Source organism: Galeopterus variegatus, unplaced genomic scaffold, assembly GCF_000696425.1.
Source record: "Galeopterus variegatus unplaced genomic scaffold, G_variegatus-3.0.2 Scaffold1738, whole genome shotgun sequence".
Lineage (NCBI taxonomy): Eukaryota > Metazoa > Chordata > Mammalia > Dermoptera > Cynocephalidae > Galeopterus > Galeopterus variegatus.
This window is the reverse complement of record NW_007727849.1, coordinates 283451-300924: the sequence shown is the minus strand read 5'-3', so window position 1 is coordinate 300924 and position 17474 is coordinate 283451. Positions and strand designations below refer to the sequence as shown.

The 17474-nt window shown below is 41.3% G+C and overlaps 1 protein-coding gene across 1 annotated transcript in view; it reads right to left on the bottom strand.

Annotated features, from left to right (window-relative positions):
- MOCOS (molybdenum cofactor sulfurase) overlaps positions 1-17474 on the bottom strand; it is a 49926-nt gene that overhangs the window by 4737 nt on the left and 27715 nt on the right. The window contains exons 9-13 of the mRNA XM_008578673.1: positions 15995-16157; positions 11536-11614; positions 8891-9015; positions 3984-4089; positions 1165-1303 (exon numbers count right to left, since the gene is read on the bottom strand). Of these exons, the coding sequence (XP_008576895.1) occupies positions 1165-1303; positions 3984-4089; positions 8891-9015; positions 11536-11614; positions 15995-16157 (612 nt within the window). The remainder of the gene's footprint in view (positions 1-1164; positions 1304-3983; positions 4090-8890; positions 9016-11535; positions 11615-15994; positions 16158-17474) is intronic.

Sequence of the window (17474 nt, the reverse complement as noted above, 5' to 3'; positions counted from 1 at the left end):
ACGGAAAAAGACAAAAAGAAAAAAAAAAAAAAAAAAAAAAAAAGAAGAAGCTTAATTCCCACTGTTAACTGTTGAGGATGGGAAATCCTATTGTGGTCATTGAAAGGTGAGGCCTTTAAGAGGTGATTAGATTTTAGGACCATGCCATAGTAAATGGATTAATAATGGTGGTCAGGGGTGTGGTTCTGAGGGCTTTAAAGGGACATCACATGAGAGTCTCTCTCTGCTCCACCATTTCACAATGTGATATCCTGCCATCACTGAAGTCACCACCAAAGACTTGGTCCCCACCCTTGTATGCTCTGAAGGAATAAGCAGGCACCTTGCAGAGTGTGACTGTGTGGCAGGTCAGAGTCATCCTGTTCAAAGAGGTGACATCTGACATCTGAGTCGAGACCCTGGGGCAACATGCCAGGCACATGGGACAGCAAAGAGCAAAGGCACTGAGGCGAGAAGGTCAGCTTGTTTAGGGGATGGAGAGAAGGTCCATATGGCAAAGGCAGAGGGGAAGGGGTGCTGAGCTCAGAGAGCTCAACAGGGTCAGATCTCCTGGGGCTTTGTCAACCATGTGAGGAACACAGATTTTAGCCTAAAACTTTTCTCCTCTTTCTCATGTCTTTAAAGCACACAGCAAAAGTTTGAGGAGCCCAAAGCCTAGGGAGAGAGGACATCTTAGTGGCTTTGCCTCTGACTGTAATCTCCTCCCCAGCTGCCAGCAAGGGCAGAAGCCAGAACATGTGGATGAGATGGAGTGGCCATGGGCAGTGAGGGACCACCAGGCTTCTAAGGCTCCTCCTTCCACGAGCTCCAGACTGAGAGAAAGTCCCACAAGTGTCAGGAAGATGACGTTCTCATGAACACAAGCATTCCAAGAAAACAGAGTTTAAGCCTAGACATGATGACAGTGCAGAGGCAGCACCAAGCCCTCTGATGGTCTGTGTGGGGCACATTCTCTGTTCCTCATGTGAAACTGACTGCTGCCACCCTCGGAGAGTAAGGGATGGATCATTCTAAGGGGTATCTCGGAATGCTGAGGTTACATATGCTCCTGCAAGATTTCGTAGGTAAGAAACAAGGATGAGGAGCCACTGTCCAGGTCTGAGATTAAGGTCAATCTTCACTGGCAACCCTTGAGGAAAGATAATAGAACTTCCCAAAACTTACCTGGAAACGCAAGGAGCCAATTGAAATCTCAGCCCATTTCTCTTCTTCAAAAGCCCTTGTTCCATTGGTGATAATATTGGCACGGAAACGCGAGATGAGATTTTTCATTGGGAATAATTCCTCCTCTCCATTCTCATCACTGCTTAAGACATGCCAAAAAAGGTAAGTGGTGGTGGTGGAGGAAGGTGGCAGAAAACTGCACTGTTGTAATAATTCAAGGTGCCTGCCATGCAATGCCTGAATTAACAACGCCACTCTGGCCTGAGGTCTGCATGGTCAGAATAAACTGTTACCGTGAGTGTAAGGCCAAGAGACAGCCATCTGTTAAACAGACATTAACAGCTTCCCCTGGGATATGGTCTCACCTCCAGGGAGAGGTACATATGAAGCAGGCGAAGGGTGAGTAGATCTTAGCTAAAGAGAGGAAGGACTTTGGAATCCAGATGAACAGAACTCTAATGAGGAGCCCTGAGAAAATACCAGTTGTATAAGGTAGGGCAGGACAAGGCATTTAAAGAGCTGTCAACAGGCTTAATTACCAAGAACCTAAAAAGCACCAAGAGCTCACACTCTTTCTGGATATTAAAACATCATAAAGAAACATAAAGGATAATGTTTCCTAACTCCAATTCTATTTTGCAGTTTTAACTAGCATATGCTATTTTTGTAATTCTTGTTTTCAATTTTTGTTTACTGCCATGAGTTTCCACAAAACAACCCTCTACACCTCTATGCACCCCCAACCCCCACCCAGAGGAATGCACTGAAAACACATCTTATAACTTCTCCAACAAAACATTGTTCTGTATGATCCCATTATATTAAGTTCAAGACGGGGTGAAATTACTTGTGGTGAAAAGAGTCAGAATAGTGGTGACCTTCAGTGGGGTTGGCTAAGAGGGGGTTCAAGGGAGGTTTCTGGGGCACATGCTCTACTCGATCTGGGTAGTGGTTACATGGATGCATATATCTATAAAAATCAATTGAGCTGTGTACTTATGATTTTTGCACTTTATTGTACTTCAATAAAAATTTTTTTGAATTGTTTAAGTTGGCTGGGGGGACATCCTTGAGCATGGCTGTAATTTACCCTGGAGACAAAACTGAAAGGCTCTGGGGTTGAGGGAAGAGGGGCCTAAAGCTATACCTCAATCCCAATCCCTTCCAAATGGTAACCAGCGGTATGTGAAAAGCCAGGGACCAGAACAACCAAATCTGGCTTTGCAACTAACTATGTGCAGCTCCCACAAACTATGAGGACCACAGTTTCCTCATCTAAAATGAGAGGGTTGGCACTTTCCAGTCCTCAAATCCTTTGATTCTGGATTTACTCTCAGCCTGTCAGCCCTGCTCTAGAACAGCTGGTGGGAAGCTGCATCAAGCCTGTCCCCATCTCCCATCTTTCCATACTAAGAACCCCAGGAAAGTGCAAACCTGCTCTTTCTGGGATTCTAGGTACCTGAGGAGGATGATTCCTCAGCACAGAGAAAATTTGGTGAACTCCTGGGGACCATGCAGCTGCGTCACACTTCTGCTCCCAAGGAAGGCAAGCTGGGCCACTGCAAGCAAATGCTGTCATATGTTTTTGCCAATGACTATAAAGAGGAATTACTACAAACAGCCCATCCTTGTAGAGGTCAAGGAGTAGCCCTTGGCCATTTTTATTAAGCTGTATTTGTATGTGTTTACAAGTGTGCACATGTGTGCAAGACCACTGGCAAATGAGAGTCGTGGGATGCCCTGCTCTCAGTGCTGATAGCAGTGCGTACTGCTCCCTGGTCTGGGGACTACGAATGAGGGGCCCGTCCCAGTCACAGCTCTGGCATAACAGCCGGGTGGTTTTCCCTAATTGCCTGACTACCTTGGGACCACTGGCAAATGAGAGTCGTGGGATGCCCTGCTCTCAGTGCTGATAGCAGTGCGTACTGCTCCTTGGTCTGGGGACTACGAATGAGGGGCCCGTCCCAGTCACAGCTCTGGCATAACAGCCGGGTGGTTTTCCCTAATTGCCTGACTACCTTGGGACTTCAGCTTCCTCTGTGAGGAGGTTGGCCCAACCAAGACCCTTTCTAGAGCTGACCTTCTAACTGCCAGGACCCTTGGGAGCAGGCAGGGGTGGTAATTCTGTCTGATGGTGCATCTTACAAATAAAGCATGCCTGCAATGACAACTTTTAAAAGCTTTCATAGCCACTCTTTTTTTCAGCCTTCAAAATGACTGTGTGAATTAGGGCAGGGCTCTTAGGGAGAAAGTAGGAGGGTGGGAGTGTGGGCAACGCAATGGGGTCAACTTGGTGGTAATTCAATTAAAGCAAATGTTAAGAAATGAAATGATTTTAAAAAAAGAGAGAGCTACGGATTCTCCACTAAGAATTTTGAGGATGTCAAGAAGGATCATTGGAAGATAAAAGAGAACCCTAAAACAGATTAACGGAAACTGGTGAAAACAGCTTGCTGACTTCTGGGGCCTCGGTTTTTCATCTGTAAATGAAGAGGCTGGACTCCTCGATCTGGGATCTTTCCTTCCCAGGCAGGAGCCAGGCCTTGCTCCCAAGGGCAAGTGGCTATAAAGTCATGTGTTGGTTAATGACAAGGACACAATTTGAGAAATGTGTACTTAGGCAATTTTATCATTGTGTGAACATCATAGAATGTACTTACACAAACCTAGGTGGTAGCCTACTACACACCTAGGCTGTATGTTATAGCCATTATAATCTTATGGGACCACTGGCATATATGCAGTCCACCATTGACCAAAATGTCGTCATGTGGTACATGACTGTACTTGTCTGCTATTCCCGAAGTAAGGGATCTTACCTGGAGTTTAATTGCTGCTGAAGTTCCAAAACACTTGCTGTGTTTATCAGCAGAAATTGTGCTTCATTCACCAGAGAAAGAGTGGCTGTTGTACCAGGAGATTGATCTAAATGATGGAGAATTTAAAAGAAAAGTTGCTTTTTTAAATGCGAATGAATCATTTTCCCATGGATTTGCATTTTTTAAAAGGTAAAGATTTCTACAAGGGAAAAAAAATGATGATCTGGGAATAAAAAAAAAAATTTCTAAACATGGCTCAAACCTCTCAGAAACAGAAAGGAAAATGAGTTGCTAGAAGACACTATTTAAAATTATCTGGAGAAAATAACAATAATAAAATACTGCAGTGAAATTGTTCCGGCAAAGACATGCAGTCAACAGAGGAGAGACTGGGTGGAGGGATGGACCCCGTGCGCCTTTCCCCAAGGCAGGGCAAGGCAGAGGGGACAACAATAATAAAATACTGCAGTGAAATTGTTCCGGCAAAGACATGCAGTCAACAGAGGAGAGGCTGGGTGGAGGGATGGACCCCGTGCGCCTTTCCCCAAGGCAGGGCAAGGCAGAGGGGACGGATGCGGCAGCAGGCCCGGGAGGATCACCTGGATCTAAGCAGGGAAAAGCTGTTTGCCAATGAGCAAGTGTGGGACACTGACTTTAGAAATAAATAGTAGACATTTAAAAACGACGAAGGGGCGGGGGGTGGCAACCTATTGAAAGAAAACATCAAGTGTGTTCAGAGTGGCTAGCAGCCGGTTACCGGCTTCCATCTCCTGCTTGCTGGGCCGGTCATCGCTATCATTACTCAGGACGCTGATGAAAAAGTTTGGCTGGGCCGGGGCCCACTGAGCTGTTTCCAGACCAGGTCTGTGGACCCTGGTGTAGATGAGAACAGATACTTTTAAGAGTATCTCTTTCCAGATCTTCCACTTGGACGTGTCCTTTTTGCTAAAATGGCCTGGCTGGAGAAGGGAGGTGCAATCCCAGCCCCTCCATGGAGGCCCTTCTCCCACTTCACAGAGAAAGGGCCACAGGTCTCCTAAGGCACACTGCCCCTGCGGGTTAATAACCTCAGGGTGGAAGACAAAAGCCCCATTCGAGACCCTGGAGTCTGCTGAGAAAATAAGTCTCTAAAGCTTGGGCGAGGGCAGCAGCCCTTGGCATACAGTCCAGTTCGCAGGGCGGTCACGCCACTCCTCCTGCAGCAAAAAGGGAAGAGAAGCAGCTGGAGGAGGGGCTCACTGGCAGTGAGTTGGTGAAGGATGGACGGAGACAGCCCTGGCTCAGGAATGCAGCTCGGTGGTCAAGCCGGGAGGAGGTGGCTGAGGTGGGTGCGGCTCGTGGCTCAGCGGTGCCTGAGAAAGGCCTCCAGCATCCGCCTCACCCAGTAAAAGTAACCCCGAGGAAAGGTATGAACACCAAGGAGTGCTGAAAATGCGCTTATCCTCTACCTTCAGTTCTCCTAACGACCCAGAAGGACAGAATGATATCTTTTAGGATCAACATTTCCCAATGACAAAACAGTTAGGTAAAGGAAGAAAAAAACAGATTTACACCATAGATAGTGGTGAGATTGCCCATGTTGTTAATTGTATTGCTCCTCAGGATGAAAAACCAGCAAGAAACTCCATGCTGGGCATGTGGGTTGGTGCTGCTGCTATTCTTTATACTCCCAGTGTGGCAAAAGGAAAATCAAGAGCAAAAATCAGCTGCACAAAGTTAAAAACACAAAATAGATAAGAACTTATGAAATTGGCTAAACAATTTGATAAAAATATGGAAGAGCTAGATGTGATTCAAGAGCTAAAGAGGAATCACATTTTTGTCCCATTTCAGAAAGAGAGACTTTAAAGAATTTTACAGGTAATGTACAGATGCAGTCATGAAGTGATATAGTTCCAAAAATAGATGATGCTATAATAAAGAAGACAGTGAAAGGAAACACCAAGGTGTCTGTGGTAAATGGTCAAAACAGCAATCAGAAGCCATTTGCCCCAAACACTGAAGCAGCCTTTATTGCCATTTTTGATGGTTCTACTCAGAAACATAGCAGTTAAGCCAAGATGTCAGATGCTTTTTGGGGAGGCCACTGGCTGGCCAGAAGGGACAGGGATCTGAAGCTTTGACCTTTGTATTACAACAATCTCTACTGAGCTAACCAGGCAGCCTCAGATGCTTTTTTGAATACCAGAAATACTACCTTTGGAAACAAAAATCCTTTGAAAGAGGAGCAAATCATTACTAACAGATGTTAGAACCAATGGTGGGAGCCCAGCTGTCTCAGTGAGAGATGGATTTTCAACAATTTTTTCTCATCATGTTTAATAATTACTTCTCAAAACTTATAATACACTTATGTTGCTTCAATCAACTGTGTACTATTAAAAATTATAAGAATTCAATCCAGAGGAAATTTCCTAAGATTTAGCATCCTGCCATCACAGTAAACTTAAAAAATTTTTATATATTTCAATTTATATACACATTTTAGTTTCACAGAAGTATGATAGGGTGATCAGTGAAAGATTTCTAAGCATGATAAAATATATAACACTAAGATAAAATTCTGGTGAAGAAGGGGAAAGGAAATACAAGCTGAAGACAGAAAAGAAATAAAATTTCTGATCATTAAAATACAGTTTGTTCATTTTTTTAAATGAGTACTTCTGAGCTTCAAATTGCTATGGTATTGAGATTCCACTGGCTATGCTGAAAAGTTTGTATGAGTTTTAATTTAAGATGACAATATGTATAATATACTAGAAATCATATCCTTTGCAACTGTTCAAACTATTTTAAAATTTAGATGACAATGTAAAAAATGTGCAAGGGGGGAATATTACTTTAAAAATTTTTCTAAGGTGTATCAGTGCAAGAATGTTTGAAGACCAGTGGCCTAGGTCCTCAGAAGCCTCTGCACTGTAAGTGGTGCCCTTGAAATATAGTCATAAACTGACACACCCTGACCCTGTGTCATGCAAGTGACAAGCTGGCTTTCTTCTCTCCTCTGCACCCACCACCTTTACCTCGCCCAGGTCCCATCTCCCACAAAGACCATCTCAGCTGCTTCCTGCCTGGCCCCTTTGCCTCCAGAGTCTCCTGCCCTGCTGCAGCCCCCATGCCAAGTCAGGAGTGTCTTTCTAACACAAGTAGCATCATGAAAGTCACCAGCTTAGAATTTTCCGGTGAGTCCCCCAACCACAGATAAAGTACTGACTCCTCAGCAGCACATTCAACCCCTCTCTTCAACTCTCCCCCATCACTGCCCTGCCCACATCTGATTCTCCTAAACCCTTGTCTGAGCCCATGAATGCCAAGCCCTGGCACACTGCCCCCAAATGACCTTCCTGCCTCTGCCTGGAAAATTCCTACTCTGCTGTTAAGACACAGCTTGAAACTTACCCCCTCCTCCCTGAAGCCCTCTGTGACTCATTCAGACATTGAAGATTCTCTTTCACACCCGTGCCCTTTGCAGAGAGCCTTATATTGTAGTGTGGCTGTTTGCTAGTTAGTCATCTTGCTAACTGGGACTCTGAAGGACTAGGACCAAGGCTTAGTAATCTCAGCCTCCTGAGGACTTAGCCGAACCCCAGGTAGGCAATGGGTACACTGTCACTCCCTTCTCCAGATAATTTATAAGGGCGGTGCCAGTCCTGACAAATCCCACTCCTTACATATCTCTGCCCATGGAAATGCCCCCTTCTCTCTCCCTTTTAATCTTGTTTCTAAGCTTACCTGTACCCAAATACCAACACTAATTTCCTCAATAAAATGAGCATAAATTTATTCCCCTTCTGTATTACATAGTGGCTCAAATTCTTCAACAGTTTATGACATGAAAAAAATGTCAAAACTTTAAAAAGTCTAAGTGGATTACATCTTTTGACTCCTACATTTTCAGAGATTCATAGGTTAATCTACGCAGATCTCTAGACCCAGTTATTGGTTCAAAATGGTATGTGGATTTACAAGCTAGCCTCTCTGGGAGCTGATCACTAGACCAGGCAATCCCTGAACAAACTGGTAACGTAATAATGATCCATTCATTCATTCACCTAGCATTTATTGAGCAACTAGTATGTGTCAGGTGCTGTTCTAAGCCTGAGCGCCACCGCGCTCCCAAGCGGCGCACTGTAGCAGTGCGCCACCGGGCCGGCCCCTAGAGCTTACATTTTAATAAAGGGAAAACAAAACATAAAATGAACAACAAAATATATAGTCAGATGTGAAAAGTGCCACAGAGAAAAATAAAACAGAGGAGGTTGCTACAGAGGTTCAGGTTTGGTCTGTAGTTCTAAAGAGGGTAGTCAGGCAAGGCTTCCCTTAAAAGGTGACATTTGAGCAGACACTTGATAATGATCTTTTCTGCATATACAGAACGTTAACTTTCAAAGTACTTTCTTCCCTACTGTCTCACTTCATCCTAACCACAGTTTATGATGGGAAAAATGTCAAAACTTTTAAAGGTCTAAGTATTTGAGGTCTACAGAAGTTGAGTCTTGATGAGGTCCAAGGATCTGCCAAGGTCTCACTACTATTGGTGACAGAATTAAAAACTAGAAACCCAGGTTTCCTTGTTTTCAGATCTGATCTGAGGACATAACAAGCCATTAATTTTTTTTTTTTTAATGTAGCTGAACTGTGCTCTAAACATGCAAGACTGAGACTTAACACTTGAGCTGAGGCCAGGCAGCTGGCTCTACGCCCTCCTCGGCTTCCTTAAGGGAATCCTGGAGCCCACCGGTCCTACTGAATTGGGGCCACCACAGCACCTTTTGACGAAGGCTGATCACCCCTGCTTTCTGAACATGAGCAAGCTGCCCTGTAAGTCCATTTCATGAGCTGTTTTTGATGTGTGCAAGGTTAAGCCAGGGTTCCTGTCCTCTAAGAGCCAATTCAAAATGTAATACCTTTTCCATGTTTCTTCTTTGCATTTCTCTGGAAGTTTGAACTTTGTTTGATCAAATGACATGGGCGACCAAAAAACTTTGACAACCAGCTTGAAATTTCTTCTCCACAATCATAAGTATCTACCCTGGCAAAAAAAGAAAAAAAAAATAAAGAGGTGAACTGTTATATAGTATTTCTTTAAATAATCTAAGCTGCAAAATTTAGATTACAAAATAACAAAATAAAATAAAACATTGCACAAGCTCCGGGGAGAAGCAGCCTAAAGGTGTGCTCAGGAAGGGGCAGGGAGATTTCCAAGACACAGGAAGATCTGAGATCTGGGGCTTGTGCAAAGCATTCAGACAAGATAAAAAGCTTTAGAAGTTCCGAGACCTTTTTAATACTAATTACTGATACTGAGAACCACAAAGCTTGGACTTTGAGAACTTCCAGAGTGGTATTTTGCTTCAAGAAGCCTTTAACCCGAAAATGTGTCCTGGTTTTTTACTATGGGCCTGACCGAAATATTTTCTCTCACAGCCATATCATATGCACTGACATTTTTGGTTTGTAAAATGAACATTGTGCCTGTAAGTTACTGATATAAGTACAGTTACTGATCCAGTGTTTTAAAACTATGGAATCCTCTAGAATTTTTAAAAATGCATATCACCAAAATTTATAATCCAAAATCACTAATATCTTACCTTGGTATAACAAGATAGATATTGTTGAACACTTACCTTATCCTTAATTTTTACTGGGAAAAAGAGTTGCTTCTCTGGTCTAAAAGGAGAAGAGGAGCATGAAAGCTCACTTTGTAGCATATGCTCTCTTGTGCTTTGAGGGACTGCACCCAAGTCCATTTTTGTTATGTTGATCACTCATGGTTCCAAGCATAAATACATCTAACTTGTAGCTATCCGAAAACCTTTATTAACCAGAACACTGCATAAATGAAATGTTCAACGAGGGATAAATTATCACATGTATCCCTAGATGGCTGTATCTTTCTCAATCAGATTTGCTATAGTGACATGCAAAAATGTATACCCCAAATTCATTCAACCCTAATTGAAAAGGTGCTATATGGATGTTTAAATTGGCAAAAATGGTTAAATTGGTGCAAGTACTCGCAATAAGATGTACAGCATGCTCAACTCTCCACCCTCCAGGATGGGGACCAGTGCCCATGATGCCCAGTTGTGCTGAGCACAACCATCACACTATCAGCTTCGCATGAGCCTCTGCCTGGCACCCAGGGGCACTAATGACTTGGGTCCAATTCAGATGTAACTTTAGTATTTAACATATCATTTCCTGACTTGCATGGTAGTAGGTGTTCACAGCAGTGCAGAAGGAAAGGTAATGTGATTTGAAACCAAGCAGTATCTCTGTTTACTGAGCACCCACTAATGAGTTCATTGGGTTAACTCACAGGCAATCAGCATTTTAAAAGATTCTTATTATACACAGATCTTTAGTGAACTGTTACATAGTTAACTGTCTTAGTATTTGGTGGGGGAATTAGTTGGGGTATTAGATGGAACAGGTTTCCCATGATTGGAAAAACAGATCAGATTTATGAGACTGATACGCTGCCTGCTGTGCTAAGAAAGCACGCAGATTGGATTTAGATAATAAGGGATGTGGACGTTTGATTTATTCAATTAAGAGATTTATAAACATGTATGATCAATAAATAAAGTAGAAATGATATTATGTTCATTTCCACTTTACATTTCCTAGAATTTAGCAGATGATTTATCATCAACAACCCAGATTAGGCAATAATCCACAACCATATGGTACATAATTTATGAGTTATCACCTGAAAGCTATACTTTAGAAACCTGAGGGACATCTTGACACGCTCCCCTCATCCTCAGCCTCCTCATCCAATCGATCAGCTAGTTCAGGTGATTCTATTTCCAGAATATATACATGACACCTACCTGATTTTCCTTCTGACGCTGGTCCTGGCCTCCACCTTGTCTCACCTGTGTTGCTAACACAGGTGCTGAGCTGGCCTTCCCACTTGCACCCTTTCCCCCTTCCAACTACTCTACACCCACCAGCCAGTCTTTTCACAATGTGAGTCAGGTCTTTTCCCTCACCTTCACTTCTCCCCTGGACTGTTGCAGCAGCCCCCAAACTGTTCCCCCTGTGTCCCCCACCCTCTCACCCACTCTTCGCCCAGTACTATTGCAGGCCTGCAGGGAGCAACACAGGCATTCTAATGAGAGGGACTGAAGATAAACATATGATATGTTGGGAACAATATGGGAAGGAGCCAAATACAGCAGGGCAAATGGACAGGATGGGGCTGGTTTCTGTGGGTGATCGGGAGGCCTCTCTGAGAAGGAAGCTTTTGAGCAGACACCTGATAGAGGTGAGACTGGTGGAGGTGAGAGAATGATACCTGTGGAGATACAAATAGGAGAAGAGCATTCCAGGCAGAGGAAACAGCAAGTGCAAAGACTTGAGAAGGAAGCATGCTTGGTTGGTTGGAGAATACCAAGGAGTCAGTGTAGTTAGAGTAGAGTGCACAGCAGACGGGATCGAGGGTAAAGCAGAGGATGGACCGTACAGGGAAATGCTCTCTTCTCCCCACCATGCCACCCTGTCAATGGAGTTGAGATTTTCATCTGCTTCAGAGTCTCACCTGTCAGCACAGACCTTGCTTTGGCAAATCTGAGCCCGTTCACTGTTTTCCTCAAGAGGCACCTCTATAGGCTCCATCCCTAATGAACAAAGGTTAGAGACAAATTTATCATCATGTAAAAAGAACAACTATGTAAGTAAAAGCCCATTATCATGAAAAATACAAGAATCTTAATGACGAAAGAATTTGGTTGCCTCAAGCAAATGGCTGGGTCTTAGAAATCTTTCTATAGGTCAGGGATTTTCTTCACCACCAATAGTGTGTGTACTGAGCAGCTTTTTCTTCAATGATCCTGCACTGGGGCAATCACATCCATAGTCCCTGGATACTCTATAAATTACTGCGAAAGATTTCTCTACTCCACATAATGTCACGTCCTGAAATCGTTGTTCTCTAAGCTTCCTTACATCACTTAAGAATAGACAGGTAGGCAGGAAGGCTCATACTATAAAAATATCAGCACAGAGTGTCAATCCTCAGTAGCCCCTAGAAGTCAGCATCAAATTGGATTACTGCATTGATCACCATTATTGCTAAAAAAGAATAAAACTTACTATGTCAGTGGGGTTAAAAAGTTTTTCTTTTTTCTTTAATTGTTATATTCATCATATACAAAGGTACTTCAAAAAGTCCATGGAAAGATTCATATTATTTTTCAACTCTACTATTCCATGAACTTTTTGAAGTTCCCTCATATGTAAAGGAGATTGTAACATACATAAGTAACAGTTTAAAATGATAATAATTAACATGTGTTAATATCCTGGGTACCTAAACTTGAACAAGAAGAGTAAAATAAAAGAAGGTTATATTTAAATCTCACTAATAAAAATAGATATAAAAATACTAAATAAAATATTAGCAAACCAAACCCAGCAATGTATTAAAAATCATTACCAAGTAGTATTTTTTTTTCTCAAAAGAGCAAGAATAGTTCAGTACTAGACAATCTACTAATGTAATAAGCCACATTAATAGATTATGGGAACAAAAATATGATAACCGACAGAGACAAAAAAAGGAATTCAGTAAGAATTGACTGTTGTGATAAAACTTTTAGCAAAATAAGAAGAGAACTCAAGTAGTATTTTTTTTTCTCAAAAGAGCAAGAATAGTTCAGTACTAGACAATCTACTAATGCAATAAGCCACATTAATAGATTATGGGAACAAAAATATGATAACCGACAGAGACAAAAAAAGCATTCAGTAAGAATTGATTGTTAGTTGTGATAAAACTTTTAGCAAAATAAGAAGAGAACTACTTTAGCCTAATTAAATCTATCCAAAACCTACAATAAACATCATTTTTATTTTTGAAACTTTAGAAGCATTCCATTCAAGGAAGTAATAAAAAAGAATGTCTTCCATCACTGCTGCATTCAACATATCAGAAAGACTAGCAAATGTAGTAAGATAAGGAAAAGTAAAAGAAAAATAAAGATTTGAAAGGAAAATACAAAACTATCATTATTAGAAGATGATATGAAAAATCAGAAGCTAATTGAAAGGCTCCTGCACCCTGGGAGAATGTGAATCCAGTCTCACTGAAGCTGGTAGGGAGATTCATGACACCCTCTCCGCAGAGACCCTGCCCCAAGCATTGTGCCATACAATCAGGAAAAGGACCCCGACTCCTAGCTTCAAACAGTGGGGAGGGAAGGGGTTGGTTCATGTATCCAGCACCCCAACCTTTCTGAAGAAGCTCCCCAGAGGACTGGATTCTGTCTTCTCAGTCTTGCAGCTCTGATGAGTCAAATCACCCAGGGGGGAATGGAGGTGGCAGCTTGTGCTGGTGGATGCCACTGGTCCTTCCCAATGCTCAGCACAGAGCAAGCAGACAAAAACCACAGCTGCTTGCTTCTCCCAAAGGGAGGGAAAGAATTGGTAGAGATCCCCAGAATCTCTAGCTGGGCTGATTTGTGGTGGATCTTCTACTGTTGAGGCTAGCCTGTGAAGACTGGAAGAGGTGCTTGTTTTGTCTAATGCACAGACACTAACATAGAGAGTCAAGGAAAATGAAGAATGAAGCAAAAATGCTCCAAACAAAGGAACAAAATAAATTTTCAGAAACTGACCCTAATGAAACAGTTATATAATTTACCTGACAGAGAATTAAAAATAACTCTCACGAAGATACTCACCAAGGTCAAGAGAACAATGCATGAACAAAGTGAGTATTCCAACGAAGAGATTTAAAATATGCTTAAAAGTACCAAACAGAAATCATGGAGCTGAAGAACATAATAACTAAACTGAAAAATTTACTAGAAGTGTTTAATAGCAGACTAGATCAGCAGAAGACAGAATGAGCAAACTCAAATACAGGTCACTGGACATAATTCAGTCAGAGGAGCAAAAAGAAAAAAAGAATGAAAAGAGTGGACAAAGCTTAAGGAAATTATGGAACACCGTTAGGCAGACCAATATACATGTTATGGGAGTCCAAAATGGAGAAAAGAGAGAAAGAAAGAAAAAGAAAACAAAAACAAAAACAAAACAAAACAGAAAGCTTATTAAAAGAAATAATGTCTGAAAACTTCACAAATTTGAGGAAGAAAATGGACATACAGATTCAAGAGCCCAAAGGACAACAAACAGGATGAACCCAAATTAGTTCACAGCAAAACACATATAATCAAATTGTCAAAAGTCAAACAGAAAGAGAGAATTTTGAAAACAACAAAGGAAAAGCAACTTGTCACATACAAGGGAACTCTCATAAGACAATAAGTGGATTTTTTTCAGCAGAAACCTTGCAGGCCAGACAGAGTGGGATGATATATTCAAACTAGTGAAAGAGAATTAAAACAGCCAACCTAGCAAAAGCTGAGGGAGTTCATCACCATTAGATCTGATTTATAAAAATATGTTAAAGGGAATGCAAGTGAAAACAAAAGAACACTAAACAGTAACATGATAGCATAACAAAGTATGAAATTCACTGGTAAAGTACATATGTAGACAAATAAATGATACTATATTACTATAGTAGTAGTGGGTAAATCCTCAATTAAAATTGAGGACTTCAACACTCCTCTTAGTAATCAATAGGACTAGTAGGCAGAAAAATCAGCAAGTATATAGAAATACTGAACAATACTGTCAACCAACTGGATTTAATTGACATTTATAGCACACTCAACCCAACAACAGAAGAAAACACATTCTTTTCAAGTACACATGATATGCCCATGGAAATAAATACACTTGGTCATAAACCAAACCTTAACAAATTTTAAGGAATTAAAATCATATAAGGTATGCTTTGTCTTTGGTAAATTTAGTGGAATTAAACTAAAAATCAATAATATCAAGAAAATCTCCAATCACTTAGAATTTAAACAACACTTATAAGTAATCCATGGGTCAAAAGAATGTAAGGAGAGCGAATAGTACCTGAAAAGATGCTTGACATCATTACCAATAAGGAAATGAAAATGAAAACCAAGGTGTGATACCACTACAAATCTAATAAAATGAATAAAATAAAAAACACTGATAGTACCAAGGGCTAGCAAGGCAAATATGTAAATGCTTTAAAATTCATACAGGAGAACAAAAGGCCAAGAATAGCCCAGACTATTTGGAAGAATGAGATAGCAAGACTCATTCTATAGCTCTATTAATAACATTGGCATATTGGTTCAAGGAAAAATAAACCACTGGAACAGAATAGAAGACTTACAGCCAAGAAACACAACCATGAATATATGGAAATGTGATAGATTACAAAAGTATAGCTACAAGTAAAGGGGGCAATTGGAATATTCTACAAAATATTCTACAAATGGTAGATGGGGTGGAGAAGAAAGATGAGTAATGTCCAGGAGAGGAACACAGGGAANATATGCTAAATACCCTGATTTGACCATCACACATTGTATACATGTACTGAAATATAACTCTGTACCCCATAAATATGTATAATCAGTAAGTGTTAATTAAAAAAATTAATTTAAAAAAATTTTAAGTACAGTTCTGGTGCCCATTAGCCACATTTCAAGTGCTCAATAGCCACATGCGGCTGGTGGCTACCAAAATGGACCATGAAGATGTTGAACATTTCCATCATCACAGAAAGTTCTACTGGACAAAGCTGGTTTACACTTTTCTATGTGTTAGATCATTCATAATAAAAATCGACAAAGAAGAATTAAAGCCTGCAGTACATATTATGATGAGTGAAGGGAATTTTTAAAGTGGAAGTGAAAAGGACATCATATAATTCCAAAGTTTATACCTCTTTACTTTCTGATTGGACTGTCAGATCATTACCTCTCCTCAGAAATTTCTCAGACAATAGAGGAACAAACTATTTGCTGTCTCACCTAGGCGCCCCTTCACTTACTTTAGGATAATTTTAATACATGGTAGAAGGAAGGCCATTGTTTCACTTTAATATGAGTATGACAGAAGCTCTGGACAGCTGCTCTGTGAAAATGAACCAGTTTTCACACCTTGGGCTTTGATGACCATGACCCTTCGCTGCAGGTCAATGATGGGCTGGATCAGGCAGAGCCGCCACTCCTGCTTCTGACTTAGGCAAATTCCGTTGTGATTCACAACCATCCAGTTCCGGTCATACAGCAGTCCTTGGTTTCCTATAGGCCACCTGGTCACCTAAACAAAAGGGTAGGTGTATTTTAAGCCAGGGCTCCTGACAGATGATCTTGACTTTATTGCACAGTGGCTGCACAAAAACAGATGGACTTCATGAATTCAGCACACACTCTTGAAGGAAGAAAGGGAGGAAGAGAAGAAAGTAAAACAGAGAGGACGATGCAATGGTGTGGAAGCTGGATCCCTCCCATTCAGCCTCCAGATCCACTCTCCATCCTTCTCCACTTCCTCCTGTGTTTTAAGTGGATGATTCATGTGCATGACACAGTACTCAGAGAGTTTGAGTCTACAGGGAAAAGTAAGTCTCATCCCTATCCGTCTCCAGTTTCCCTCCCCACGGGTGTCCATTGCTCCTGCTTTTTGTATATCCTTCTGCAATAGTGGATGTCTCTCTAGGTATATCCTGATAATACAGACATAATTCTTGCACAAAGAATTTCTACAAAATTAAAATACAAATTACCCAGTGCCCAAATCTTGCTTTCTAATACCATTTTCCAATAAAAAGAACGGGGACTCCTTGGAGAAATGGTTGATTCTAGGGCTGGATTAGGGAAAACGCATGATGAGCCAGGAGCATCTTGTAGTGTCAGAAAAGTGAGGAAGTGCTCAAAAGACAAAACAATGGGGTATGTCATAGGGATGCAGAAGAAGCCACAGAAAGCATGCCCAATGCCCAAAGCTGGAAGAACTCGAGATAATTACAATATAGTATTTGATTATAACCCAAAGTAAAAAATAAATATCCATGAGTTTATGCTGATATAAACAAGTAATTGAATAAATAAATGAGGGAGAAAACCAAAATGCCCATATGGAAGAATTCCAAATATCTATGTAAATACTCCCCCTTAGAGGAGATGAAGCATCACTCCCCACCCCCTTAAGTGTGTCCTATACTTAGTAACCTGCTTCCAAAAAGTACAGTATGGAAAGGAGGTGGGGAAGAAACTTTGCAGTAAAGAAGTATGGCAAATGCTACCTCAGCCAGGTGATACAGGTTAACAGCAACAAGTCCTGCCCACGGTATGTATCCTGATATAATATGACAAGAATGACACTTTATGCCTGAATCTTCCTCCCAAAAAACCCATAACCTCAGTCTAATCATGAGAAAGACATCAGCCAAACCTAAATTGAAGGACATTCTGAAAAATACCTGACCAGTACTTCTGAAAATGTACAGGGTTATCAAAAACAAGGAAAGTCTGAGAAACTCTTACAGCCCAAAAGAGCTTTAAGGAGACATGACAACTAATATGACATTCTGGATGGGATCCTGGAACAGAAAAAGGACATTAGGGGAAAACTAATAAG